Here is a 26,278-nt window from a genome sequence, read left to right on the forward strand (position 1 = left end):
GGAGTCCCCATCTCTGAGGGATTTAAAAGCCACGTGGCTGTGGCGCTTAGGGACACGGTTTAGCGATGGAGTTGGCAGTGCTGGGTTTACAGCTGGACCGGATGACCTTAGAGGTCTTTTCCAACCTCACGGACTCCGCGGTCCCGCCCCGGCACACCGGCAGGCATGACCCGCCACCCAAGCCGGGGGAGGCGAGCAGAGACCCACGGCGGCCCGCGCGGCGCTTCCGGGTCGGGGGCGGCCATGGCGGCGGCGGAGAGGGGCGGGCGCGGCGCTTCCGGGTCGGGGGCGGCCATGGCGGCGGCGGCGGGCGGCGCGGCGCGGCGGGCGGACACGGGGCGGCGGCTGGCGCGGTTCGCGGCGCTCCGAGGTGGCGGGGGCGGGCGGGGGCGCGGCGGGGCCCCGCGGGCCGGGCGGCCCCGGCGCGGCTGACGCGGAGTCGCTGTGCCCGCAGGGAGGCCCGCCCGGCCCGGCGAGTTCTGGGACGTGGTGGCGGTGACGGCGGCGGACGAGGAGCAGGCGCTCGCCTACCGGCGGCAGCTGGCCGGGAAGCTGCGCGGGAAGGAGCTGCCGCTGGGCGCCCGGTACCTCGTGTTCGTGGACCCGCCGGGACCGAAAATCGGTGGGCACCGCTCTCAGCTTTCTCCGGGCGGCGTCCGGTGCGGCCCCGGCACCTCCCGAGCGGGTGCCCGGTCACGGCATCCCGGCCCCTGCAGCCGGGGCCGGCCGTATCCTGGGCTGCATGGAAGGAATTCTTAACAGAAAGAGTCACCGGGCACGGGTACAGGCTGCCCAGGGAGGTGGTGGAGTCACCATCCCTGGAGGTGTTTGAAAGAGGGGTAGACCTCGCTCAGGGACGTGGTTTAGTGGCAGATAGGAGTGATTGGACTCGATGGTCCAAGAGGTCTTTTCCAACCTGGTGATTCTATGATTCTATGAATCGTGGCCAGCGGGTGGAGGGAGGGGATTCTCCTCCTCAACTCCACTCTTCTGAGACCTTACCTGGAGCCGTGCAGCCAGTTCAGGAGTGCTCAGCACAGGAAGGGCATGGATGTATTGGAGTGAGTCTAGAGGTGGCCACACAGGTGATCAGAGGGCTGCAACACATCCCATACAAGGACAGGCTGAGAGAGTTGAGGTTGTTCAGCCTAGGGAAGAGAAAGTTCCAGGGAGATCTTAAAGCAGCTCTCCAGTACTTAAGGGGGGCTTAGAGGAAAGCTGGGGAGCGGCTCTTTATCAGGGAATGCAGTCAAGAACAAGGGGTAACAGTTTTAAACTGAAAGAGAGGAGGTTTAGATTAGATGTTACAAAGAATTTTTTCCTTTGAGTGTGGTGAGGCACTGGCACAGGTTGCCCAGAAAAGTCGTTGATACCCCATGCCTGCAGGTGCTCAAAGCCAGCTTGAATGGGACTTTGAGCAACCTGATCTAATGACATCTAATGGATCCATGGCAGGGGTTTGCAACTGGGTGATCTTTAAGGTCCATTCCAACTTAAACCATTCTATGATTCCACAAAGTATTACCCAATGGGCAACAAAGGCCTAGAAGAAAGCAGTCTGAGTGTTGATAATTTCTCCCTCTGTACTCGGCACTGGTGAGACCGCTCCTCGAATCCTGTGTTCAGTTCTGGGCCCCTCACCACAAGAAGGATGTTGAGGCTCTGGAGTGAGTCCAGAGAAGAGCAACAAAGCTGGTGAAGGGGCTGGAGAACAGGCCTTATGAGGAACGGCTGAGAGAGCTGGGGTTGTTTAGCCTGGAGAAGAGGAGGCTGAGGGGAGACCTTATTGCTCTCTATAACTGTCTGAAAGGAGGTTGTAGAGAGGAGGGTGCTGGCCTCTTCTCACAGGTGACAGGGGACAGGACAAGAGGGAATGGCCTCAAGCTCCGCCAGGGGAGGTTTATGGTGGACATTTGGAAAAAATTTTTCACAGAAAGGGTCATTGGGCACTGGCAGAGGCTGCCCAGGGAGGTGGTTGAGTCACCTTCCCTGGAGGTGTTTAAGGCACGGGTGGACGAGGTGCTAAGGGGTATGGTTTAGTGTTTGATGGGAATGGTTGGACTCGATGATCCGGTGGGTCTCTTCCAACCTGGTTATTCTATGATATTGTCCTGTCATTCTTAACACCTGCTGGCTTTGTTGTTGAAAGTAACTGATCTCAGTAGTCTGTCCGCAGCGTAGAACAATAAGCAGGGATTGATTTTCAGAAATCTAGCCATTTTACGTTGTATGAGTACGTAAGAATATCTTCAACCATTTATTCCTATCCCAGGTTCTAAATGTCAGGAGTACTCTTGAACCCTCGCTTCCAGTGGTCTGTGAGCTCTCATGTACCATGGCTGCTGTTGGAGAGGGTTTTGTGGTTGAGGTGACCAAATGCTTTAAATGCCAGGGTGTTCAGAGGATAACTGGGAGGGGAAAACACTGTTTCTTCAGAGCTGACGGCCCCAGACACCCTTCTCTCCAAGTGCACAAGGCTTCTAAAGTCGCTCTCCATCATCTCAACGTGATTTTGTCAGCTGTTGCACAGCATGAGGACTGTTCTGTCACACCCAGTTTGGGAAAGTTCTGATAGATACCTGTGCTTCTGTTGGCACTCACTTTCTCTGTAAGGTCGTCTCTGAAGTCATAGGGACTCTTGAAAATAAATGACAATATATTTTCTACGGCTCTTTTCAGCTGAGACTGGAATATTTTTTTCTTTAGGAAATGGTGGATCAACACTTCATGTTCTGCGGTGCTTAGAGGAACAGTATGGTGATAAGTGGACTTCTTTTATTGTGCTTCTGATTCATTCTGGTAAATTCTGGTTTATATTTTACACTGTAAAGTTGTGCTCCTTTTTTCCTAAAAATAACATGATGGCAGAGAGGGATTCAGACCACTGAACTACAGTCTCAGAAAAGTAATGCCAAATGTGTCAGATCTGATCATTTGGATTTAGTTTGATATTTGGGAGATATCACTGTCAATTAAGCATTTCTTCTTGGTACTTCAGTTGTTTGATCTAATGGTGGAAAAAGACTTGTAACTTAGAGGTTCTGAATTAAGCTTCTACCAAGAAATTCCTGTTCGAGGAGCATGGCCCTCTCCCTATGGGACCCGGGGGTCCTCCTTGCTGCAGGCAGACTGAATACTTGCTGCCAGTCAGTTAGAGCACTTCTGAAAGGTGCATCAGGTTGGAGAAGAGAAAGAAACCAGGTGATAAGAAGTAACTGGCCCAACTCACAGCTTGTTTCACTCATCTCTTACTTCCTCAGGAACAGGGCTGTGGGGGAAGTGTCCTCTCTTTTTTCATGGGAAAAGCAGGTGTAATTTGGTTGCTTCCCTTCAGTCGTAGACATGTCCATATTCCAGCTCTGAAGCAAACTAAAGGTGATGAAATCAACCACGCTTTTAATATAAGCTATTTGAGGCATGCCAAAACTTTGGACATGAGGTCAGATCTGCTCTGAGAAATGTTTGTAGAAGAATGGTTGATGATTTTTTTACATCTGTCACTCTTTGAGGGGTACTTAACGTGTTAGCAAATTCGGGGGATGTTTTCTGCATTTGTGTGTAGGTTAAATAGCTGAATAGGTTTAGGTTTTGCTTTCTTATGTACGGTGTCTCTGTGTAATTAAAAATGTCTTGTTCTTCAAGGTGGTTACAGTCAACGTTTACCAAATGCAAGTGCCCTGGGAAAGATTTTCACTGCTTTGCCTTTTGGGAATCCTGTTTACCAGATGTTGGAGCTGAAGCTCGCCATGTACATTGATTTCCCTAGTCACATGAAGCCAGGAATTCTCGTTACTTGTTCGGATGACATAGAACTGTACAGCACTGGTGCTACAGAAACTGTCACATTTGATAAACCTGGATTTACCGCCCTAGCTCACCCTTCAGATTTGACTGTTGGGACCACTCACGGAGTGTTTGTTTTGGATCCATCCACTTTTTCAGGAGAAGGAGGAGTTGAATACACATCTTGCCATCGTTTCCTGCACAAGCCTGATGTTGAGACGATGCACCGGTGTGGTGCAGTATGCATGAGAGGGAATTGTTCTCAGCCAAGCTCCTCTGGAGACCAGAGTAATTCAGAAATGGGCTTGCAGTGTGTGTATACAGACAGTATATTTTACATGGATCATAGCACTGCAAAACAATTACTGACATTTTATAAGCAGATGGGCAGTCTTTGCTGTGAAATAGATGCGTATGGTGACTTCCTTCAGGCCTTGGGACCTGGAGCCACTCCAGATTACACACAAAATACAAGTAACTTCACAAAAGAGGAGTCACAGTTAGTGGAAGTTCGGCAGAAGCTATACTCCTTTCTGAAAGGAACAACACTTAATGTTATAGTCTTAAACAACTCAAAGTTCTACCACATTGGAACTACCAAAGAGTATTTGTTTCATTTTACAACTGATAACGAACTGAGAACTGAGCTTGACTTACAGTGTGTGGCTTTTAGCATCTTTCCTGACAAAGCTGAGAGCTTGCATCAGTCAGTAAGTCTCATTCAGAGCATCCTTGAGCCTGGGTGTTTTGTAGGACCTGGCTCTGTTGTTGAATACTCCAGAATTGGGCCTGAAGTCTCAGTAGGGAAGAATAGCATTATTAGCGGAGCACGCATAAATCTGAAAGTAGACATACCTTCACACTGTTTTCTAAGTTCATTAAGTGTGAAAATCAACTGTCAAGTGCAGTATGTAAGTATGGCGTTTAGTGTGGAAGATGACTTGAAAAAGAGTGTGAAATTGTTGTCAGATATACACTTACTCCAGTTTTTTGGAGTCAGCTTCCTAGAATGCTTGGACCTCTGGGGTGTGAAGGTTTCAGACCAGCTCTTCAGTGGGAACACGTATTTGGGGTTGTGGACTGCTAGGATTTTTCCTGTTTGTTCCTCTTTAAGTGAATCAGCAACAATGTCATTAAAAATGTTGCATTCTGTGCAGAGTAGGTCATCATTTAAACTGGACGGCTGGAAGCTCTTGTCTGTTGAAGAAATGCTCACCTACAAAGATGTGGAAGACATGTTGAAGTTTAGGAAGCAAATTTATGATGAAATCTGTCAACAAAGATTGAAAGAGAAGTCTGATATATAGAAGGAACAGTACTTGGACAGATTCCCTCTTTTCATTTGTGGATGATTGATTACTTCCCAGCTTGTAAAAATCATAAGAAAAAAGTACGGGGATCTTTTCTCTAATTTCATTGAAGTAGAAATAATGAAATTACATTAACAATGTTGATGTGGCATAACATTAATAATTCAGCAAGTGCAGATAAATATTCTTTTGATGAAAGAATGCAATATTTCAGATCTCTGAAAACACTAATTTGTGAATTTCTTGGGGTGCATGTTATGTTTTGTAGTCAGTAAGAATATGATACAGAACAAATTAATTAAAAATTTGACTGAAAACGGCTGTAGGAGTTTTTTAAAGTAGAACATTAGCTCCAGCAACATGGAATGTTGCCGCATTAACTTGTGTTTCTCTCTTTGAATGCTGCCTTTTTTCTGTGCTGTTTCAAAAAGGTGGAGATAAATTTATTACAAGTACTTTTTACATCAAGACATCCTGCCTTAAGCATTAAGCATTTTCTTTTCATTTTGTAATTTTTTACTTGCTTGTTTTCCATCAGAAGAAGGTTTGCATAGGAGTTCATTAGTGACTGATAGTATTGAGGTCAGAACCTGGCATCAAGATGTACTGGTCGTTTTTTTTGACCGCTAGTCATTTGGAAGCTGGGGGTTTTGTTGGGCAGCTACCAACTTTTCATTGTCCCCAGGTGTACTGGTAGGTGCCACATGAAACCTGACATTTCCTACTTCTTAAAACCAGACTGTCAGGGTCCTTGGAGTGATTCTTGATCCTCATCTAAACCAGTGGGGTGGAGCACAGAGAGGTTAACTGTTGTGAGGGCCACTGAGATGCACATCTTGGAGTAACACGCAGTAACACCCCATCTCCACCCTTTAACAATAAAGGTGTCTTTTTGTCTTAGTCCAGCTCCCAACAGATGAGGATGCTGCTTATGTGTTCTATTCTGACTTGATCAAAAAGGAAAGTGCCGTTTTATGTGTACAGCTTTAGATGAACTTTCCTCTGTTCACTCTGTTCCCTGCCCTCCTTTTATAAAAATAAAGACAGTGCCAGCCTAGGTTGTGCTGGTGCTCTGTCTGGCCCTGCATTCTGTCCTGGGCTGTGGCACCACAGAGATGCTGCACAGGGAGAGGGTGCCAGCCTGTCCAATTCTGTGACCCTGTGTTTTCAACAGCTCCTTACCTAAACCATCAGGATGGTCATTCATGCTACAAGGTGGAAAAAATTCTCTTCCATGCTAAGTTTATACCAGATACTTCAAATAATTTCTTTTCAGTTTTGCTTCTATAATGACTGCATTTTTCATTTTTCCATTTTGTGCTATTTTTAAGAATGTGCTGTGTATTATATCCGTGTATTTTGACTCCTAACATAATGCATCTTTCTCACTTGCATTTGTGTATGGTTTTTATGTTTTATTTAATGTTTTATTATAACAGTGTTTATCTCCTTACAGACTGAATTCCCTCATGGTATCTTTCTTATGCCACCTGGAAGGTAGTTGTGTAGTATCTCCTGAATACATACCCGAATATATATTTGCTAATTTTATTCCTCATTGATAAAGAAACCTTTCAAGAGACACACTCTTTTTCCTGAGGATCTCTTGTGAGCAAGAAGAAATACAAAGGACCTGGATGGGAGCTTGGGAAATGCTGAGATTGACTTCAAGGGAAGAAGGAGAATTTCTGAGCAAATAGAGGGTTTAGAAGTCATTATAAAATACTAGTTTAATAATGGAAGCAAGAGTAGATTTGAGAACATGAAGGTCCAAGATAAATGCATAAATACACAAAGTAAAAATATCATAGACCAGGGAGCATGAAATTGTGGTTTGTGTATCATCCTGTTTGGATTATCTATTATGTTATCTTAGCATATACAAATGCTTTGGGAAAAACAAATGTTTGACACAGACTTTGCATCTTCAGTTGGAGACCAAACTTTTTCCTGAAAAGACTTCCCCAAGGATTGCTGTACTGCGAGACAGCTTTCTGAAGTATCAGGGAAATGAAGTTGTGTTCTCTTAACATAATTATTCACCTTAACTGTTACAGTTGCATTCATGTTGAATTCCCTAAGTACCATATATCTATTTCATTACTGAAAGCAATCTGGATTTAAATAGAAAATGCGTTTGCTTCTGACATGTAAGTGATGGGAAAAAGGAATGAGAAAAAGCATTCTGACTAAATGGCTTTTGGAAAGCGTTGAGGTAGACTCAATCAAAGAGCAGCCACTACAGTTTTGGAAGCACTGTTCTTTCCAGAAAAAAAAAAAAAAAAATAGAACCAGAATGTCCTGGTTGTAGTCTTTGACTGCCGTGCCTGACATGTGGTTCAGCAGGCTGTGTTAGGCTCTGACAGTTCACCAGCAGCACAAGGAAATGAAAGAGCATATTCCTTTCTTAGATTTTTCTTCCCTGGGATGCTGCTGCTGCCCTGCCTGTCCTGGTCTGGACTGCTCGGATGTGCTGCCCAGCTGCAGGCATAATGGTTAAAGGGTAACTGCTCACATCACTGCAGAAAATTGTATCCTCTGGGATGTGCTGTTCATTATTGCCATTCCTTAACCAGCCTCTGTCAGAATTATCCAAGCTACTAGGAAACGGTAAGCAGTACACAGAAATTCTATCATTCTCGTGTACCATGCTGGAGAGTGGCCGTGTCGATTTGACAGGGTAGAAATCCCCACTGGTGAAGCCTAAACCTCCATAGCCCATGGGTCTGACGGTGGACCCTGTAAGTGGTGTGAACCTTGTGGATGCTCAGTGGGCTCCGCACAGCAGCCTAGCACTCACCAACAGTGAATGCTAATAAAAAGCCCAGTTAAGATAATTCACTGGTAACTGCTGGGATGTTTGGCTGTGTATTTTGTCCCTAAGGGCAATAACACTTCCACTGTACGATAGCAGTTCCTGCTGTCAAGGGTCTGAATGAGGAAAACCTGGGTAAAAAAATGCTGGAAGCATTCTTTGGCTGCAGCCCCAGTGAGCGTGGCTGTACTGTAGGCAGTGCACAGAGGAGCTGGATGTTGACCTGCCTCAAAACATGACAGCTCTCCTGTTGCAGATCCTCTGTTCCACTGTGCAGTTCATATAGTGCAGCCCCACAAAGCTGTTCCTTAAACAAATGGTGTCTGCACTGGGACACACCAAATGTGTGCTCAGATACTGCATTATCTATAGCTCTTAAAATATGTGGCTGAGCTGAAAAGCTTGTGGCCAAACACTTCAATGAGGAGCTAGAAATATTTTCTTCATCTTTGAACAAAAGCCTCCAATAACTTTATTGCAAACCTGTGAAGCGGGTGGTGCCCAGTGTCAAGTAACAGTCCTTGGCCGCGTGGCACTGCATTGCCCTGGTAGGAAATGAAACTTATAGATCTCAAGGCTTATATAAAAGCCTCAAGGTTAATAAAAGAAATATCTATTGTAATGGAATAAGTGTAGATTTTATATACTAGGTAAGAAGCATGCAACTGCTGTAAGTTGTCATGCTACTCCACACTTTCCATTTACACTGAATACGTCTGTCTCCAGTTTCAGGAAGTAGATTTTAGTCAATATTAGCCATAGGTAATAGCAGCAGGCTTAAGGGATTTATTCCACAATTATTGAAACATCTGGTAGATGAGGGGAAGACTGTGGATGTTATCTACCTAGATTTCAGTAAAGCCTTTGACACTGTACACCACAGTGTTCTAGAGAAGCTGGCAGGTTTATGGCTTAGACAGGTATACTCTTCACTGTGTAAAAAAAAAATGTCTGGATGACCAAGCCCAGAGAGTTGTGATGAACGGAGTTAAATCCAGTTGGCGGCCAATCCCAGGTGGTGTTCCCCCAGGGCTCAGTGTTGGGGCCAGTCTTGTCTAATATCTTTGTTGATGATCTAGACAAGGGGATTGAGTGCTCCCTCCGCAAGTTTGCAGATAACACCAATTTGGGCAGGAGTGTCAACCTGCTCAAAGGAGGCTCTGCAGAGGGACCTGCACAGGTTGGATTGATGAGCCAAGGCCAGTTGTATGAGATTCAACAAGGCTGAGTGCCAGATCCTGCATTCGGGCCATGCATCGCTACAAGATTGGGGAAGTGTGGCTGGAAAAGGACTTGGGGTGTTGGTTGACAGCAGCTGAACATGAGCCAGCAGTGTGCCCAGGTGGCCAACAATGCCCACAGCATCCTGACTTGTATCAAAGATGGTGTGGCTGGCAGGAGCAGGGAGGAGATCACCCCTCTGTACTTGGTGCTGGTGAGGCCACATCTCATATCCTGTGTTCAGTTTTGGGCCTTTCAGTACATGGAGCATGTCCAAATGGCAACAAAGGTGGTGAAGGGTCTGGAGAACAAGTTGTATGAGGAGTAGCTGAGGGAACTGGGGCTGTTTAGCCTGGAGAAGAGGAGGTTGAGGGGAGACCTTGTCGCTCTCTACAACTCCCTGAAGGGGGGTTGTGGCAAGGTGGGTGCTGGTCCCATCTCCCAGGTAACAAGTGACAGGACAAGACAAAACGGCCTCAAGTTGCTCAAGGGGAGTTTTAGATCGGATATTAGGAAAAATATGTTTACTAAAAGAGTGGTCAAGCATTAGAACAGGCTGCCTAGGGAAGTCACTATCCATGGAGGTGTTCAAAAATCATGTAGACATGGGTGGCACTTTGGGTCATGGTTGGATCTTTGAGGTCTTTTCCAACCTTGATGATTCTATGATTCTATTTTATGATTCTATCCTGGCCCATGATTTTCCTCCAGTCTGAGCAGTAAAGGATGCCATGCTGATAATGCCAGTCAGATCAGACCTTCTAGGAACCAGAGGCATCTGCTGAAATTTGGAGTTTGGTTTGGATTAAGGCTTAGTGTGTTTACCAGACAAATGAGGTTTTCATAAGGGCCTCTAGATCATTGCCTGGCTCCATCTATCCCGAAATGCAACCCAGGCTGGTACAGTCTCAAATAAAGCCAAGATGAGTGTTTAATAATTTTATTCATGTCGGCTTTCTTTATTTAATTAGTTTTGCTGTGTAGTGCAGTAATAGGGCTCATGATGAACATCATCTTAATGATTTCCCTGAATGCTTCAAGAGCATGATATAATGAACAGAGATTTAGCCATACTGTCTGTATTACACTATGAAATCCAAGAAAGGAGGATTATTTCAATAACCTTTTAGTCAGGAAATTGAAACCTGAGAAATTGGACACTTAAAAAAGAACACAAGGGAAGGCAGCTGAAACACAAAGGAGCAGCTGAAAGGTATCTCTGCCAGAGGGATCTGGGGAACTAAAGTATCAAGTAAGCTCCAACAATCATCTGGATCTGCACAGAAACGATCTTGACTTGGACAGGGAGTTTGTCTGTGCTGGAGCTCAGCAGTTCCATTCTCAGCAGTTCCATTCTCATAGCAGTTCTATTCTCATTCCCAAATCTCTGATGCAACAGCTTCATTTTCTCCTCTTTGCACACGTGGAAAATTAATCCCAGTGCAAATGCCACTGCAGTACTGTGAGAACAAGAATAGCAGCACCATTTTTCTGTATGTGTCTTTTAATCCATTGCCACAGAGAAGCCCTTCCAAACACCTTTTCCTGATATGGGCTACAGAGTTCCTTCTGCTTTATTTTCATACATATGCATTTTCTTTTACCGCTCTTGTCATTTCTTGTGACCCATGTGAACGTCACTAGAATGACATTGGAATGTATAGAGCAATTTAGTGCCTCTTGAAGCAAGTGATAGATACTGCTATATTCTATTTTATTTGAAATAAAGATCATTTCAAAAGGCTTGATCCCCTAAAACCACATCAGCTTCACATTCCAAACCCAAAATGGCAATAAAACTTATAAAACATTAATTAAAGACCTTTGTACATCTCAGTGTTCTGTAAATATTATATCTGAAGACTTTACTTATAGAAAAAAGTTGCTCTTGACGTTGTATTGCTGCTTGTACAGTTGTTAATTAGAACTGGCCTAACATGGTACTCCCTGCTCCTTTCTTCTCTGTTTGCCAATGATCTGCAAACAGACTCCACAGTTACTATTATTATTTTTTGCCTTTTTTCCTCCCTTCTTTCAACTATTCTGCAACTGTTTCACACAGTCTATAATGTGAATGCTTTCAAGAATTTACCTGGAAAGTTGCTACTACAGTGAACAAAGTTGCACTGACTTCGCTGACAGACCGGGTTATCCAATTGCACTGCAATTTCCAGTCCACATGAATGAATTTTCACCCAACAAACATTTCCAAAGAGTGAATAAAAACATGCTATGGAAACTGATAACTTCTTTTTAATATATTTTCATAAAGAAGATGGTACTAGAATATAAATAATACATACAGTATTTACTTCTTCTAAAGCAAATCATTGTATCTCTATCTCATCACAGAACATAAGGGAACAGAACACTTCTTGGGCTTTGAATTTTGTCCTGGTCCTGTTTCTGTCACAATTTGTTTGGTCTGAATGCAAGAAAAGCCTCATTCATCAGGCCACAAGGAGTGCCAAAACCCATTTTGTCAATTCCAGGTTATTTCCTGGCATTTGAGTCCCCATTGTGAGTCACAACCCCTCACCACGCTTCTGCTGGAGCATCCCACTTCTTAATGGGATTTTCCACTGAGCTTGTCACTGCCCTTAGAGCTGCTGGAAGCCACCTCCAGTTACAGACATACTATGGGGGCTGCAACTCTCCTGTCACTATGCCTCACCTCACCATACTGCACCTTCTCCTATTGCCGTGCTCCATCTCATCATCCCACACCTCTGTTCCTGTCTCTATGCCTCATCTCACTGCGCTGCACCCCTCCCATTACTGTGTTCTATCTCACCATGCTGCGCCTCTCCCATCACCGTGCCCCATCTCACCGTGCTGCGCCTCTCCCATCACCATGCCCCAGCTCTCTGTGCCGCACCTCTCCTGTCACTGTGCCCCACCTTACCATGTCGCACCTCTCCTGTCACCGTAGCTCACTGCGCTGCATCTCACCTCACACCATCTCAGCGTACCTCTTCCCGCTTCACTCTGTCTCACCAGACCTCACCTCACCTTGTCTCATCACTCCTTGCCTCACTGCTCTGTGGTTTGTTTGCTTCATATCATCCCAGCACGTATCTCCCTCACTTCTCTGGGTCTCACTTCGCCTCCCTTCATAGCGCCTCACCCCAGCATGCCTCACATTGCCAGTCTTCACCTCACCTTTATGCTCCGTGCTCCACCTCACCTGCGCTTGCTTTTCCTTTAGCTGCTGTTAGAAGCCTTCTCCCTGATTTTCTCCCTGCAGGCAGTGCCACAGCAGCTGAGGGAGGGGGCAGCGGTGCTGCCTGTGGCCTGGGGGTTGGCACAGCTCTTCCCTGAGTGTTGGCAGCAGCCGTGCCATTTACCCCAGAGGCTGCAGAAGCTGCAGCACCAAAGCAAGACAGAAAAGGGGTGGCTCCCTGAGCTGTCATGGGCCTATTTCAGGTTATCCCATGGATTTTACTTCAACTGACAAACTTCCAGTTTGGCTTGTTCTGTGCATCCAAGCCCCCAGGTGACATCAGACTGAAGCCAAGTCCTTCTGAAATCGCAACATGCATGGAATAGGTAAGCCACGCCCTGGCAAGCCCCCACCTTGGTCAGGGTACTTGACTGCTCCGCTGTTCCCCAGGTCTCCCTCCACACAGCCCAAGCTGAGCCAGCAGCAAGGAGCCTTAGCTGCTCCCTGGGGACGTTTCCCTGGGTTTATTTCATAAATCTCATGAATTTTACAAAAAAAGGACAATGTTATTACATGCTTTATTAACACTCCAGAGAAGGGCTGGTCTCTGTTGCAGCAAGAGGCTTCCAGCAGCTACCCTGGTCGAACCTGCACTGCCTTCACCGCAGCAGCTGCAGATGAGCTTTGCTGAGGACAGGCAATGGCACGAAGGAGCCTCCCAGAAACTTCTGTGTCTCTGGTGTGAGTAGCGTGGAGGATTGCCACGTTCTGAGTGGGTGTCTGGAAGCTGAGTGGTGTGAGTGAGAAGCACGGCATTCCCGAAGGCAGAGCCATTCCAGGTGATGGGTGCTGGTGCAGCTTTCCTGCTGCTCTCCCACCAGGCAGCTGACATGGGAGGTGTGGAGCAAAGGCCATGATGCTGGCTTCCTTATGAGGAGGAGAAAACTGAGTCCCAGAGGCCTGGAAACTGATAGATTTGGGTTGGCAACATCTGCAGCAGATGTGCAAACACTTGTGCAAGCGCTACCCTGCTCTGGCAGTCACTGAGACACCCTGTGTAGAGCCAGCAACTCCACCTGGTCCAGCCACAGACCTTGCCAGCAGAGCAGCTCCTTGAAGTACAAGTTATGAAAACAAATGCTGATCTATCTTGTTTGACAATCAAAGGTAAAAAGCCTCAAGGTTAACAGTCTCCTGCATGAATAGATGAGAAAACGTTTAGAAAGTTCCACTGCTATAAAAGACCAAATGCATCTGTCGCTGAGATCGTGATGTTGTCTGGGCTGCAGAGGGAGGGCTGTGCTGAAGCCAGCATGTCCTGGCAGTCCTCTTTACCCCAGTGCTCTCCAGCAGGTGGGAGATACAGCCAAATAACTTGTGTTTGGCTGCACAGCCAAGGCTGTGTTTTACACATTTGAAGAAAAACAAAGAGTGCTCAGCTAATAAAAGCAGTGAGAGATGAGATACACATCTCCATGGTGCATTTCCAGCTCTTCCAGTTGCTTGGCAACTGGATGTGGAGGATGAGTTCTGAGGCTGGTGGCTTTTTGCAAATATTTGGTTGAATATCACAGGGTGTATTGTCAAAACAGTTCAAAGTCTCCTGAAATACATCCTTGGTTTTATGTGTAAATCAGTTCAAATAAACGGATGAGCTCATGCTGTGTCAGGAGGAGTGCAAGTTTGTTTACAGTGGGATGCAGCATGTTGAAGATTTTATGTATGTGTGTTATATTTACATATCTTCTTGCCTGAAATCCTTAACTGAGAAAGATAAGAACTTATACAGGACAGCTGCCAAGGTCAATCAACACTCTTTAAGTATATAAATATATGCTAAATATATGTTAAATATGTGTGTGTGTGTGTGTTTGTGTGTATTTATACACACATATATACCAAATAAAAAATTAAAAAACCACAAACAATAAAAGGAGGAAAAGAGACCTATACAGAAACCAGCATCAACCCCATCATTGGCTGGGACAGTATGTGTAAAATAGTTCCATCTGATAGAAGACACTGGGAAATGGATATGAAAAGGGGAGACAGTAGATAGGCAGATATGTACTAAACAGATTACTGAGGATGTTCAGTATGTGCAAGTGAAACGCGGTGTTATGTTGCTGTTAACCAATCTGTCACCGTTCTTCAGCACAGACTCTTACAGGAATGCATCTCTGTACTCATTCTGGATTAATTTTGTCGTGATTTATTTGCAAGTATGTGTGCACACACAGAGCCCTGTTTGCTTGATTCACCCTTCCCGCTAGCCAGTTCAGGGGGTGGGTGGGAGGTGGGGTGTTACTGTGTTACTGTGGTGCTGGGTCCAAGATAAAATACTAACAAACAGGACAACTTAGATTGAGTACAGGATTTAGTCATGTATCCGTGTAGATCCTGGTCCTCAGCTGTCTTGAATGTGGTCTGCTGATTGATTTTGTCCTAATTCATGTCTTGAGGAATTCTGCCTAGAGCAGGAGCAAAATGACTTCAAGAGTCTCCTCCTTTCATTGTAAATCTGTAAGGGCTGCTCAGACCAGCTTCCACCTGGTCATGTCCTTCGTTAGCTCTGATGGCCGGTTTAGCCAGCTAGGCTGCTGCTGCCTGGTGGGGCCCAGAGGGACATTCTCTGGGGTGGTTCTGTATGTGCCCATAGCAGAATGCAGAGTAATCATACTGAACTCCTGTCAGCCAGCTCATTTCCTCATCTAATTCAGTGGGACTTCCTTGGCCTCCCAACAGGTACAGCTATTACTGAACTGTAAAAAATCAGTACTCTCTGATGCGATGCGATTTGCACTTCCAAAGTAAAATACCCAGATGCTCCAAAGCCATCCCCTGTGTCTGGACACGCTTTAATGTTATGAGCTGAGATCATCTCTGGTCTCCCCGAAATGGGGACCTCCAGCACTCCTTGGGGATCCTGAAAGTATGCTGGGAATTCAGCTTCTTAAATTCTTTTCTGTACCGAGTTGGTAGCAAGCTGCCAAATGACCCGCTTCCTGCCAATTTTAGGTATTCCACAGATGAAAGCACATGTTTCTATTGAAATAGACAGTAGACTTTTAAGCAAGCTGAGTAGGTACCTTTATTATTTTTTTATAGTTGACAGCACAGACTGTTTTGCTCCGTGTCATTGTTGCATGACATTCCATGTGGCACAGGGTTTATTTTTAGCCAGAGACTATCACAAGTATTTTTCGGTAGGTCTGTCACTGCTCTTGAACAAGGAATCATATTACTGCAAGAACTTGCTGAAACAAAGAAGATACATTGGACAAATGGGAAATTATAAATCTAGACCAACCCAAACTTGCACTGGTAATTAATATTGCTTTTTTAAATGTGATATACCATATATCCGTCTACAAGATCCAAATGAAGTTTCAGGAAATAACTCATTGCTATTTGAGTTCAGGATAAGGTATTGTATTGTTCTTGGTTTACAAGAAGAACGGCTTAACCCAAATCGCATCTACATTCTGTAAAAGAAAATGAAAGGCTCGTTAACTAAATTTCTTTGTACAATCATGTAAGATCATATTAACCCAGATTATTATACTGATGTAACTTGTACTTCATTAGAAAAAAACTTTAAACTTCCAATCTTTGTATGCTGTGTGTCTATGCTGATATTTAAGAAAGAAGAGCTAACAAATGCAACCTAAGATTTAAGTTTTTTTCTTATTGAAGTTAAAAATATTTCTGATAAGGGTTCGTTTGTGCAAGCTGTCCATAAGTCAGCACATATGTGTTTCTTGGTTGCAGCAAAACTGGTTTAATAGCTGAAATATTTTAAACATTCATACTTTAATAAAAAAATATATTAAACATTACAGCTGCATTTTTAAAAATCAAATGCTTTGGTTGCTGAGACGCTTTGATTTGAGCTCCTGGGTTTCATATGTTTTGAAGTGTTTTACAAATTGGTTTTTTTTGTTGGTAGATGAATGGAAGAAGAAAGTTAGTGAATCATATGCTATAATCATAGAACGTTTAGAAGATGACCTGCAAATCAAAGAAAAGGAGCTGACAGAACTGAAGCATGTTTTTAGGTAAAATATTCTGGAAATATATTTATTAATTTCTTTCAAATGACTATTTGCTGTTAAACAGTTTCAGGTGTTCTCTTATGGAAGGAGTTTGTCATGGCTGGAATGCATGTTCTTTAATGTCTATTTTTGGGAATATGTCATTGCTGTTCTAGGCCAGAGTCTCACAGCCTAGTAGCAAACTTAGTGGCTGTTAATTAATAATGCAAATATTTTACAACAAACACCTATGTGCTTTTGTAAATTAATCAACTTTAATGGGATGTCTATTTTTTTGTGTACTTTTAAGTTTTGCTAATGCGTTTCTTCAAACAGGAATATTACCAAAGGAACAAATTTTAAAGAAACACAAAAGCAGTTTGTCTTCTGAAAGTGGATTTCGAATTCATATCATAATCACTCTCTCAGGACAGCACATGGTAACAACCAAGTTCACCCAACTGAGTAACATGCTTACAGGTTCATTATCTGAAAAGCTCAAATAAAGAAAACACCCACCTCATCGCCTGCGTGTAAAGAAAACGATCAGGTAGATAATTTCAGACATCAAAACCACTTGAATAAAATAGGGGATTCCAATCAGAAAGAGCTCATGAGCTCAAAAAGCCAAACTGGTTGTATAAATAATTCATCATGCTCACTTTCAGCCAGCATAATTATCACTGTTTGAGCCTGTTAAGTGAAAGACGACACTGGGCTTTCACTGCAATATCCTGACCACTTTGCCTGTGATCCAGTAAAGTCCTTTAGTACTTGCCTCATTTTAAGCCTATTTAATATTAAAACTAATTATCCTAACAAATTAGAGCGGGAGAGGACCATTTTAGACAAGCGAGACAACTGAGTATGTGGCAAAAGTGCTTAATTCCTGCATTAGGCACAATAATAAGGAAAAATACAACTTCGAGATTATCAGACCTTTGGCAGTTCAGCTTATCAGTCTATCTTGCTGCCTCATGCAAGCCTGAGAAGATGTCAGCCAAACTCTTTTTTTTTTTACTCAGGCTTGAGGAATCAGCCAGTGAGGTTCTTTTCAAAAGTTGCCTTCGCCCACGGATAACGAAGTCAGTCAGGTTTTGTACATGTTTAAAATCCAAGGATGGCCTGTGTGAAAAATCAGTCTTGACTATGCAAAAAATGTTTCTACAGAAGCAGTGGTTATTTTTGGAAGACTTCTTATCTCTGAAGTAGCAGAGGAATTAATAGTTTTTTTCCAACTGTTAAAACAAATCAATTTATATCAAAACTAAGAACTGAGGAACTGGATGGTTGTTGGAAGCTAAGGTAAGGAAGGTAATTTGTCTGATGGAAATTACATAAGTAGCTGTTAAAATCCCTGCTGTGAAGGATTTGGAACATAAATACGAGAAAAGTGACACAGCCTAGCAGAGGAAAGAATTGCCAACACCCCATTGTTGGGGAACCCATGTGCGGGTCAAAGGGTAAATTGTCCAATGCCTTGGGAAAAAAAAAAAAAGAGTAGCTGCAATAGTGAAAAGTAAATGTATCCATAGTGCAGTACCTGTCACTCCTTGGATAAAAGTTGTCCCCATTCTGTTGCTGTATCTCAGAACTACTAGTGCAATGGTTTCCTAAAAAGACCACCCTAAAAATAAAAAGTCAGAATTTCATTTCCCTAAAAGAAGCAATTATGTCTTCAGAAAGAAATTAAGAGGACAAGTATATAAAACTAGGCCCTGAGCATTGTCATGTGAGCTAGTTTTCATTTTCAATGTAGGCCTTTTAATCACAGCTTTTAATATATAAAAATTCCCTTGCAATATTTTCCTGCAAAAACATCTAAATTTTGCCATTTTGTAAGAATTCAAATAATATTAGAAGTAAATATCATTAACAAAACAAACTGAAACTTTTAATTATTACTTTTCAAACTGGGAGAAGATGAAAATTGAAGTATATAGCTATAATCATAGAATCAACAGGTTGGAAAAGACCCACCAGATCATCCAGTCCAACCATTCCTATCAATCACTAAATGGTAATAATGGTAATCCGTGGGTTCCTAAACACACATTAAGTGCTAGGAATATGAACTTTCAATGTATTCTGGAAGACAGAAATTGAAGCAGGAGACATGACTTTACAGCACGATAATATGCTGTGATTTTGAGACTTACTGAATTCATCCTTCAAGCAAAACAATCAACTGCAGTTACTGCAGTGCACCAATGTGTACAGTGTGTACTTTCCTGCATACCTAACGTGCTACAGCAAAGAAAAGACATCTAAAAGGATTTGTTCCCCATAACCTGGAATTTATTTTCCCCTCAATTGACCCTGAAGGAAAACCTGAAAAACAGATGAGCTATCATTAATCATAGTAATCACTATCACTGTCATTAATCACAGTAAGTCAGAGAACAATTGCACAAAGAGAAAACATATTTGAAGAATGAGATTTTATTTTTACTGAGCAAAATATTTTCCAAATGGTAAAATGGCAGTGGCAGATGAAGGGCTGTCACCAGACAAAGGTAAATGTGAATACGTGTGACAAAAATGTTCCATGCGGAAGCAGTTAACATTTCAGACATTAAAAAATGAGCTTCCTTAACACGATACCCGTCTTCTAAGGAATGCATATGTAAATCTAGACTTATGTAAGAATTAATGCCACTGAGGCACACAGGTTTCACAAAATAAATCCAATTTTTGCATTTATAAATAAATCCTGTGCTCTGTCTTTATCAGGCCCATATCTGTTTGAAACCATACACTGAGAGAGCTGGGGTTGTTTATCCTGGAGAAGAGGAGGCTGAGGGGAGACCTCATTGCTCTCTACAACTACCTGAAAGGAGGTTGTGGAGAGGAGGGAGCTGGCCTCTTCTCCCAAGTGACAGGGGACAGGACAAGAGGGAATGGCCTCAAGCTCTGCCAGGGGAGGTTCAGACTCGACATAAGGAAAAAAATTCTTCACTGAAAGGGTCATTAGGCAATGGAACGGTCTGCCCAGGGAGGTGGTTCACTCGCCTTCCCTGGAGGCATTTAAGGTGCGGGTGGATGAGGTGCTGAGGGGCATGGTTCAGAGATTGATGGGAATGGTTGGACTCAATGATCTGGTGGGTCTCTTCCAATCTGGTGATTCTATGATTCTATGATTATAAAACATTCAGTACTGATAACAGGCAGTCAGGAGTTTTCATCAGAAAAAAAAGTGTTTTCCCAAAAGCTAGTTTTTATGAGGAAAAAAAAAGTCAAATTTTCTCACAAGGAAAATATTTAATTTTTATATATGTAATATTTAATTACTATTTAATTTCATTTTTATTAGAGCCACTGAATTATTTACTTACATAAATACAATGCTTTCATAGAATCATGGAATAGTTTGAGTTGGAAGGGACCATAAGGGTCATCCAGTTCCAACCCCCTGCCATGGGCAGGGACACCTCCCACCAGACCAAGGCACATCCAACCTGGCCTTGAACACCTCCAGGGATGGGGCAGCCACAGCTTCCCTGGGCAACCTGTGCTGGTGCCTCACCACTCTCAGAGTGAGGAAATTTCTCCTTATGTCTAGTCCAAATCTGCCCCTCCCCAGTTCCTACCCATTGCCCCTAGTCCTATCACTACAAGCCTTTGTAAAGAGTCCCTCCCCAAATACTTTACACATTTGCAATTCATACCACCATTTTCTTCTGTGAACAGCAATTCCTGGAGGAGCAGTACAGGTGCTCCTCCTTTTGCCCAGTCCCTAGGTGATTGCAGTTGTTATGGCACTGGATGTCTCAGCATATACTGTCCTGGAGAGTCCAGGCTACAGCTTCTATAATGTGTCACTTCATAATTTAATACCTCTCAAACTGCTTCACTAAACATTTCACATCTGAAAGTTAAAATTATTTCTTTCAAAACAAACCCCAGAAAAATGCGGTAGTTTATAATTTCCAAATGAATTTTACCATATTTCATGAAAAATAATTTGAAAACATAAGGTTTATTCATGGTTTAGAATGATGACACATATTGAACAAGCAGAATTACTTTTAGTATAGACTTAACTAAGGTAACAAAACGCAAGACAAATCTGGTTTCATCTGCCCTTTAAATTCCTTTTGAAGAGTAAATTATTGAAATATTTATTGAAAGATAAGGCCTGAGTGTCACTTTGCTTGACAGGGGTCATGTTGCTAAGAGGAGATTTGGATAGGTTTATGTTTTAAAAGGAGAGAGAAGTATTAAATCCTTATTTTTATTTGTAACTACATTACATATGTTTAATAGTGCTACTCACTCAGGATGGATTTATAGACACAAAAATCTTAGTGTTCTGCTAAACCTTGATCGTTGGCACACTGATACTGAACAGATTAAAACCCAAACACCTATTGAAAGATCAAAATTTACACTCTCCACAAAAATATTAATTACTATATGTATTTAGTTTTCCACAAATGTAATTACTAAGGGTGTTTAACCGAGCAGTAACGAATCAATCTGCACTAAAAGAAACTGTGAGTCTTGACAACAAAAGCTAAAATATTCAAGTACACCAATTGTTTAACAATCAAAGTAACAACAGAGTGAACATTCTCCTTCACCCTTTTTGGAGGCTTTCTTCCCTGTTTAAAAAATAGAGGTGACACTTCAGGCATTCAGGAACTTTTCAAATAAACTGTAATGCAAATTTAGGTAGGACTTCCAGATGGAGGTGGGTGTAGCTCCAGCCATGGAGAGGTTACTGCTCTCTAATAATGTAGTGAGCATTCACTCCGTGAAGGGAGAGTGTCTAGTCACATTGTCCACAATATTACACGAAGATGTCATTCATGTTTCTTTGTGAAACTAGAATCATCTTTAGGTTACCATCCGTTCCCTTGCCAGTGTTTCTACCATTGTTTTATGAAATACTCTATTTTTATGTACTTTTTTTTTTAAATAAAAAAGAACAGAGCATCAAATACAAATGCTGAACATCTTTAATGAGTCAGACTTGGTATGCATCCCATTTAATAGTTATTGTATTACAAATGTACAAATAATAATTACTTTCTTGTAATTATCCATTTAATTTCATCCTTGTGTGGCCTAAACACTATGAAATCATTAAGCTATATAAAAATGTAATACCAAAAATGTGGAAGAAAATTATATATTAAATATATATTATATGTTATATGTTATATGTTATATGTTATATGTTATATGTTATATGTTGTGTTGTGTTATGTGTTATGTGTTATATGTTATATATTTATTATATGTTATATGAAGCTTCATTTTGCCAGTGTTACAATATGTGAGTGACATGTAGTTGTCCGAGAATTTTAAGGGCAAACATGCTTTTCCTTAGTAGGATATGAGTACAAACAGTAATATTTTTTTTTATATATATATCAAAACCAGAAATACTTGAGTACTAGTTAATGAAAAGTTGAACTGATGCTCTACGAATGATTTTAAAATTCTGTTTTAATATATCTCATGCCAGTGCAACAAATTAAATTAGAAAAACAGCACTATAAGATTACACCAGTCTGCTGAGCAATGCAGGTGCCTGCTCTTCCTGATGCCTCAAAGTAACACTCACAGATCTTTGGGCTTTGTGTGCTATTAAAACTGCAGATCGCACCCAGAAATGTCACTTTTGGAAAGACTAGTTCATTCCTGCAAAATGCTTTAGAAACATTTTCCCTTTAATCACCACCAAATTTCTATCTGGGCTTTGGTTACTTCCCTTTCATGGGTGCACTTCCATAGTCTTTCCATATAAATTTTTCCACATATTGATTGTGTAGTGTTGCTACGATCTCATTTGGAGAACATAAACATAGTTTAGGAAAGGCTTTTTCTGGTTATTGTTTTCACTTACCTTGTTTGCCTCTAATTCTCTGTGTGTTGTGTTCATCACTTCAGAATAAACACATAGGTTTTTAAAATATTTCTTATTTATTATTGCACAAATAGAAAAAACTGATTTTGTATGGATTATTTATGTTCCTAATGAGCCTTTCCTCTTTTTTTTCTCTAAATTAGCTGAACTTAGAATGTAGATTCTGTGACTGAATAGCAGGATTGTACAAAAAATGAAAAACCCGGACTACTCACTTACTATCAGTAAACTATTTCTAGATTAAGTGAGTATGAACGGGTATAAATTTGGCCCTGTGTCTCAGAAAAAAATAAATATATATTAAGAGTTCTCTTTTAAATTTTTTCCAAATGAAAGAAACTGTGCTAAAGGATGAAAACAGTAATAATCTGTAAAATCTCTTTTTCAGCTCTGATGAAGCCTTCTGCAAAGTCAATTTAAATTACCGCACAGAAAATGGGCTGTCTCTTCTTCATTTATGTTGCATATGTAGGGGTATGTATTTGAAATGTAATGTTCTTAAAACATTTTATTTACATGGCTACTGATTTGTTCTGTCTAGTAACTCTCAGGAAGATTGTATCTTTAGTTAATTCTATGCTGTGTTGTCATTGTTGACGGCTGATAAGCATCTCTAAGCATTACTCTAAACTCTAGTGCTGAGGGGTTGAGTCAAGTTATGCCAAACGCCATTATAGCTTATTCTTCAGTCCACAAAACATTTTGAGTGATAGTGTACTATGTTGTACAATAGTTGTTTAACTGATTCAAAAGTACTTTCTATATGCACTAGTTAATCAATCCATATTCATCACATAGTACTGCTTTACATTTCTGTATTGTGTATAGGGTATAGACTTCAGCATAGGGAGGAGATTTTAGCAATACTTTGCCATATGTTCAATGTCTATTTTTCCAGTATAATGGTAACACCAGTATTTTATTTTATGGTGATTAAAAAAATAATAACTTAAATGCTTCAGTGAAAAATATCATCTGATAGGATTTTTGCAGATAGCAAATCAGAGTACACAAGAAAAGACTGCGAGATGTCTCCTGGGATGTGCATAAAAACACAGTAATTGTGGAATTATCTGTTCTGATCCACATTGCTGCTCTGTTATCCACATAGTGAGTCATTGATTCATGTGCATACTTTGATCTAGTGGGATGTCCCTGGGGGGGGTTGTAACTAGATGTCACTAGAGGTCACTTCCAACCCTAACAATTCCATGATTCTATGATTCCATGATTCACTTGTTATATAATTTTCCACAGAAATTGGCTGAGAGAGGCAAAGAATTTTACCCTACGGCTTCAGCTCTGCAAAGTACTTAATAATAACACACATAAACTATTTTCTCCATCTTAGATGCTATCATGAAGGAGGAGATGATCCTGCACTGAAAGCTGAGTAGAACTTTACTCTTAATTTCAGAGAGTGCAAGATCATATCCAAAGATGGCGTTGACACCTGGTAACATTAAAGCAATTGGTGGGGTGGTAGAGAAGAAGTTTAAGAAAATATACAATGTTAATTAATTAGGTATGATATGTGAACACTTGAAGGAGAGACAGAAGCTCTTAGGTCCAACGATGTCCTTGATTACTATCTAAGTATTAGGAAAATAGATATGTTTTTTGAGATCATTTCTGTGCATCAGAAAGGTAGGAGTAAAGCTGCTTGCCCATGCTGACATTCACTAGCACCCCTCAAAACGACTGCCCCTGTAATAATGTTGTATAAAGAAGGAGTGCAGTGCTTCTGTTTTGAATGGACAAAAGAGTTAAGTGTCCGAGAAAGCCAAGATTCTGGAGGCGTTTGCTAGTTACTGGAGTTCTTTTCAGCAAGGTCTGGACCTTAAAGGAGGAGTTTGGTTCTCTAGATGTTCAACTGTCTTTAACAAATTCTTATTAAAGTGTGAACTAACAGTGAGCCAGTACATGGCCAGATCTGCGACTGTCCCAGTGGGTAAGGAGATGATGCCTAATTCCACTTTGAGGCTTTGCAAGGTGTATTTTATGACTTGCCTCGGATCAGCAAATGAGCTACCTATTTCACTTTGCTTTCAGACTCTCACAGAAGTTTTTACATCATCTGCATATTCTTTTCTTCAAATATCACTGTTTTCTAACTTTTTCTTTTCCTAAAGGTAACAAATCACATATTAGAACTCTTATGCTGAAAGGACTGCGCCCATCCAGATTAACAAGAAATGGATTTACAGCTCTGCACTTGGCAGCTTATAAGGTAAATTATTTTTAAAATAATTGATGGAAAGAAATCAGAACTGCGCAGCTTGTTTGTTTGAGCTGTCTAGTTGAACGCTCTAGTTGCTGTTTCTGGTGAAAATGTAAATTTCGCATTTACAGTGCGTGGGGATGTAAGGAAATTAGCACGTGCCTTCTGCAATGTCATCCACGAGGATGGAAGTATTGATTAAATCATGCAATGAAACTCAAGGTAGAGGTGTGTTCTTTTTATTATTACAGCTATTAACATAAACAATCTCAAAGGGCTTTATTTTACAATTAGTCTCTTTTTTTGCTTCCTTTTTGTTGAGCCTCCTGAGGTTCCACATTCAGCTTCAGTATTAGTTTTCTTCACTATTGTATTATCTTTTATGACTCAACAATAGCAGTAGGAAGGAATAAAGTGGACAAAGACAGCATTGTCCTAAAGAACTATTATGATTCTTATCTTGAGTTGGAGCATCTTACAAATTTCATCCATGTATAGAATAGCTCCAAAACCACTTAACTTTTTAGAAGGACCTCAGATCAAATTTAGGATTTTCTATTCTAGACTGTGATGTTTAATCCTTTTATGTCCCATGGGTGCCACAAGGCCATAACAGCCTCTTCTGAAAAGCTCTCATGGCAGACAGCATTATGATTTGCTGTATATTCAAAGCTGATGGAAGGTTAAGTAGGTTGGCACTTGTGTGTCACTCTTGATCCATCAGTGGTGTTCCTCAGTCTGTTGCAAGAGGACACAGATATGGTAGATGGTCTTTAATGCAAATATCCCATTCCAAATGCATCAGGAATCATCAGTCACAGTCATTCTCCTCCAAAAGCTCACCTGTGGAAAAGGACGCAGCTTGACTTCTGTTAGGTAATAATCTGATAATTAGAATATTTGCACAGAGAGAAGATCAAAGTCTGCATTGGAGAGAAGTCAAACTGGCATTTCCAGTCGGCAGGTTATGGCTGTCCTGGAGTGAGCATGCAACCAGCTTTCCCCTGGGAAGGAACAAGAGGGTCATTAGAATGGGAAGAGGGAAGGGAAAGCCTAACATAGGTTGAGCAATGGCAGTATTGCCTGGGACACATGGCATGCAGTCATGAGTATTATTTGGGCAAGAAAGACACCAAACCCTTCATGCAGCAATGTTTTAGCTATTGTAGAGGGGAGTAGGAGTGGAAAGAAAGGAGAGATGCAAGCTTTTTTAACTTTGTCTGAAGATGGGAAGGAAGTTGTCCCTCTCCCGCCACTTCCAATGTTTGCTATGCACAAGCTAAGTGAGTTTCCTGCTCCAAATGCTGGACTTCATGAATCCAAACACTGGAAATCTGAACTTGCCCCAGAAATGTGTAAAGAGGTAGCTATTGCTTAGGCTGAAGATTCAATCATGGAGCCAGATACCTAAAGTTATGATGCTATGGATGCCTCCTGCTCTATAAATCCATGACTTAACTCTTTACATTGCACCATAAACTACCTCTTCTAGTTACTATAATATGAGCACTTCTGTTATCTTGTATTATATCTTCTAATTCCTATGTTAGTTTGATTTTAAAGCTACTGGTACCAACTAGATATGCAGAGCTATCAAAAGATGGCAATAATTGGATCCTATACATCATGAGTTGAAGTGATGGTAAACTGCAATCATAAACTCTTCATCATGTGCAATGTTGCATAATTTCGCCAATGGCGTAGAAGAATTTCTCTGCCTTTTTTAATGTCAATCTCAGTGAATGGTTTCCAGTGAATAATTTAGTTGAGAAAAAAATACTTTACTTAATAGGACTTTTATAACAGATTTCTAGAATGTTTTCATTACATGAGAATAGGCTTCATTTTGCTATCAA

General features: G+C 41.7%; 2 protein-coding genes across 2 annotated transcripts in view; both read left to right on the forward strand.

The window, feature by feature from the left end:
- The first annotated feature begins 294 nt into the window (after positions 1–294).
- LOC138723183 (fucose-1-phosphate guanylyltransferase-like) lies at positions 295–6,490 on the forward strand. Its single transcript, XM_069862098.1, has 4 exons — positions 295–370; positions 455–622; positions 2,707–2,799; positions 3,643–6,490. Exons 1-4 carry the CDS (start codon positions 295–297, stop codon positions 5,088–5,090), a joined length of 1,785 nt encoding a protein of 594 aa, XP_069718199.1. The 3' UTR covers positions 5,091–6,490.
- Positions 6,491–15,511: 9,021 nt separating this feature from the next.
- The window catches only part of LOC138723182 (serine/threonine-protein kinase TNNI3K-like), a 79,151-nt gene continuing 68,384 nt past the window's right edge, over positions 15,512–26,278 (forward strand). Inside the window, exons 1-4 of the mRNA XM_069862097.1 lie at positions 15,512–15,616; positions 16,242–16,350; positions 22,590–22,675; positions 24,334–24,431. Coding sequence (XP_069718198.1) covers positions 15,577–15,616; positions 16,242–16,350; positions 22,590–22,675; positions 24,334–24,431 — 333 coding nt within the window. The 5' untranslated portion in view covers positions 15,512–15,576. The remainder of the gene's footprint in view (positions 15,617–16,241; positions 16,351–22,589; positions 22,676–24,333; positions 24,432–26,278) is intronic.

Source organism: Phaenicophaeus curvirostris, chromosome 8 (assembly GCF_032191515.1).
Source record: "Phaenicophaeus curvirostris isolate KB17595 chromosome 8, BPBGC_Pcur_1.0, whole genome shotgun sequence".
In the NCBI taxonomy this organism is placed as follows: Eukaryota; Metazoa; Chordata; class Aves; order Cuculiformes; family Cuculidae; genus Phaenicophaeus; species Phaenicophaeus curvirostris.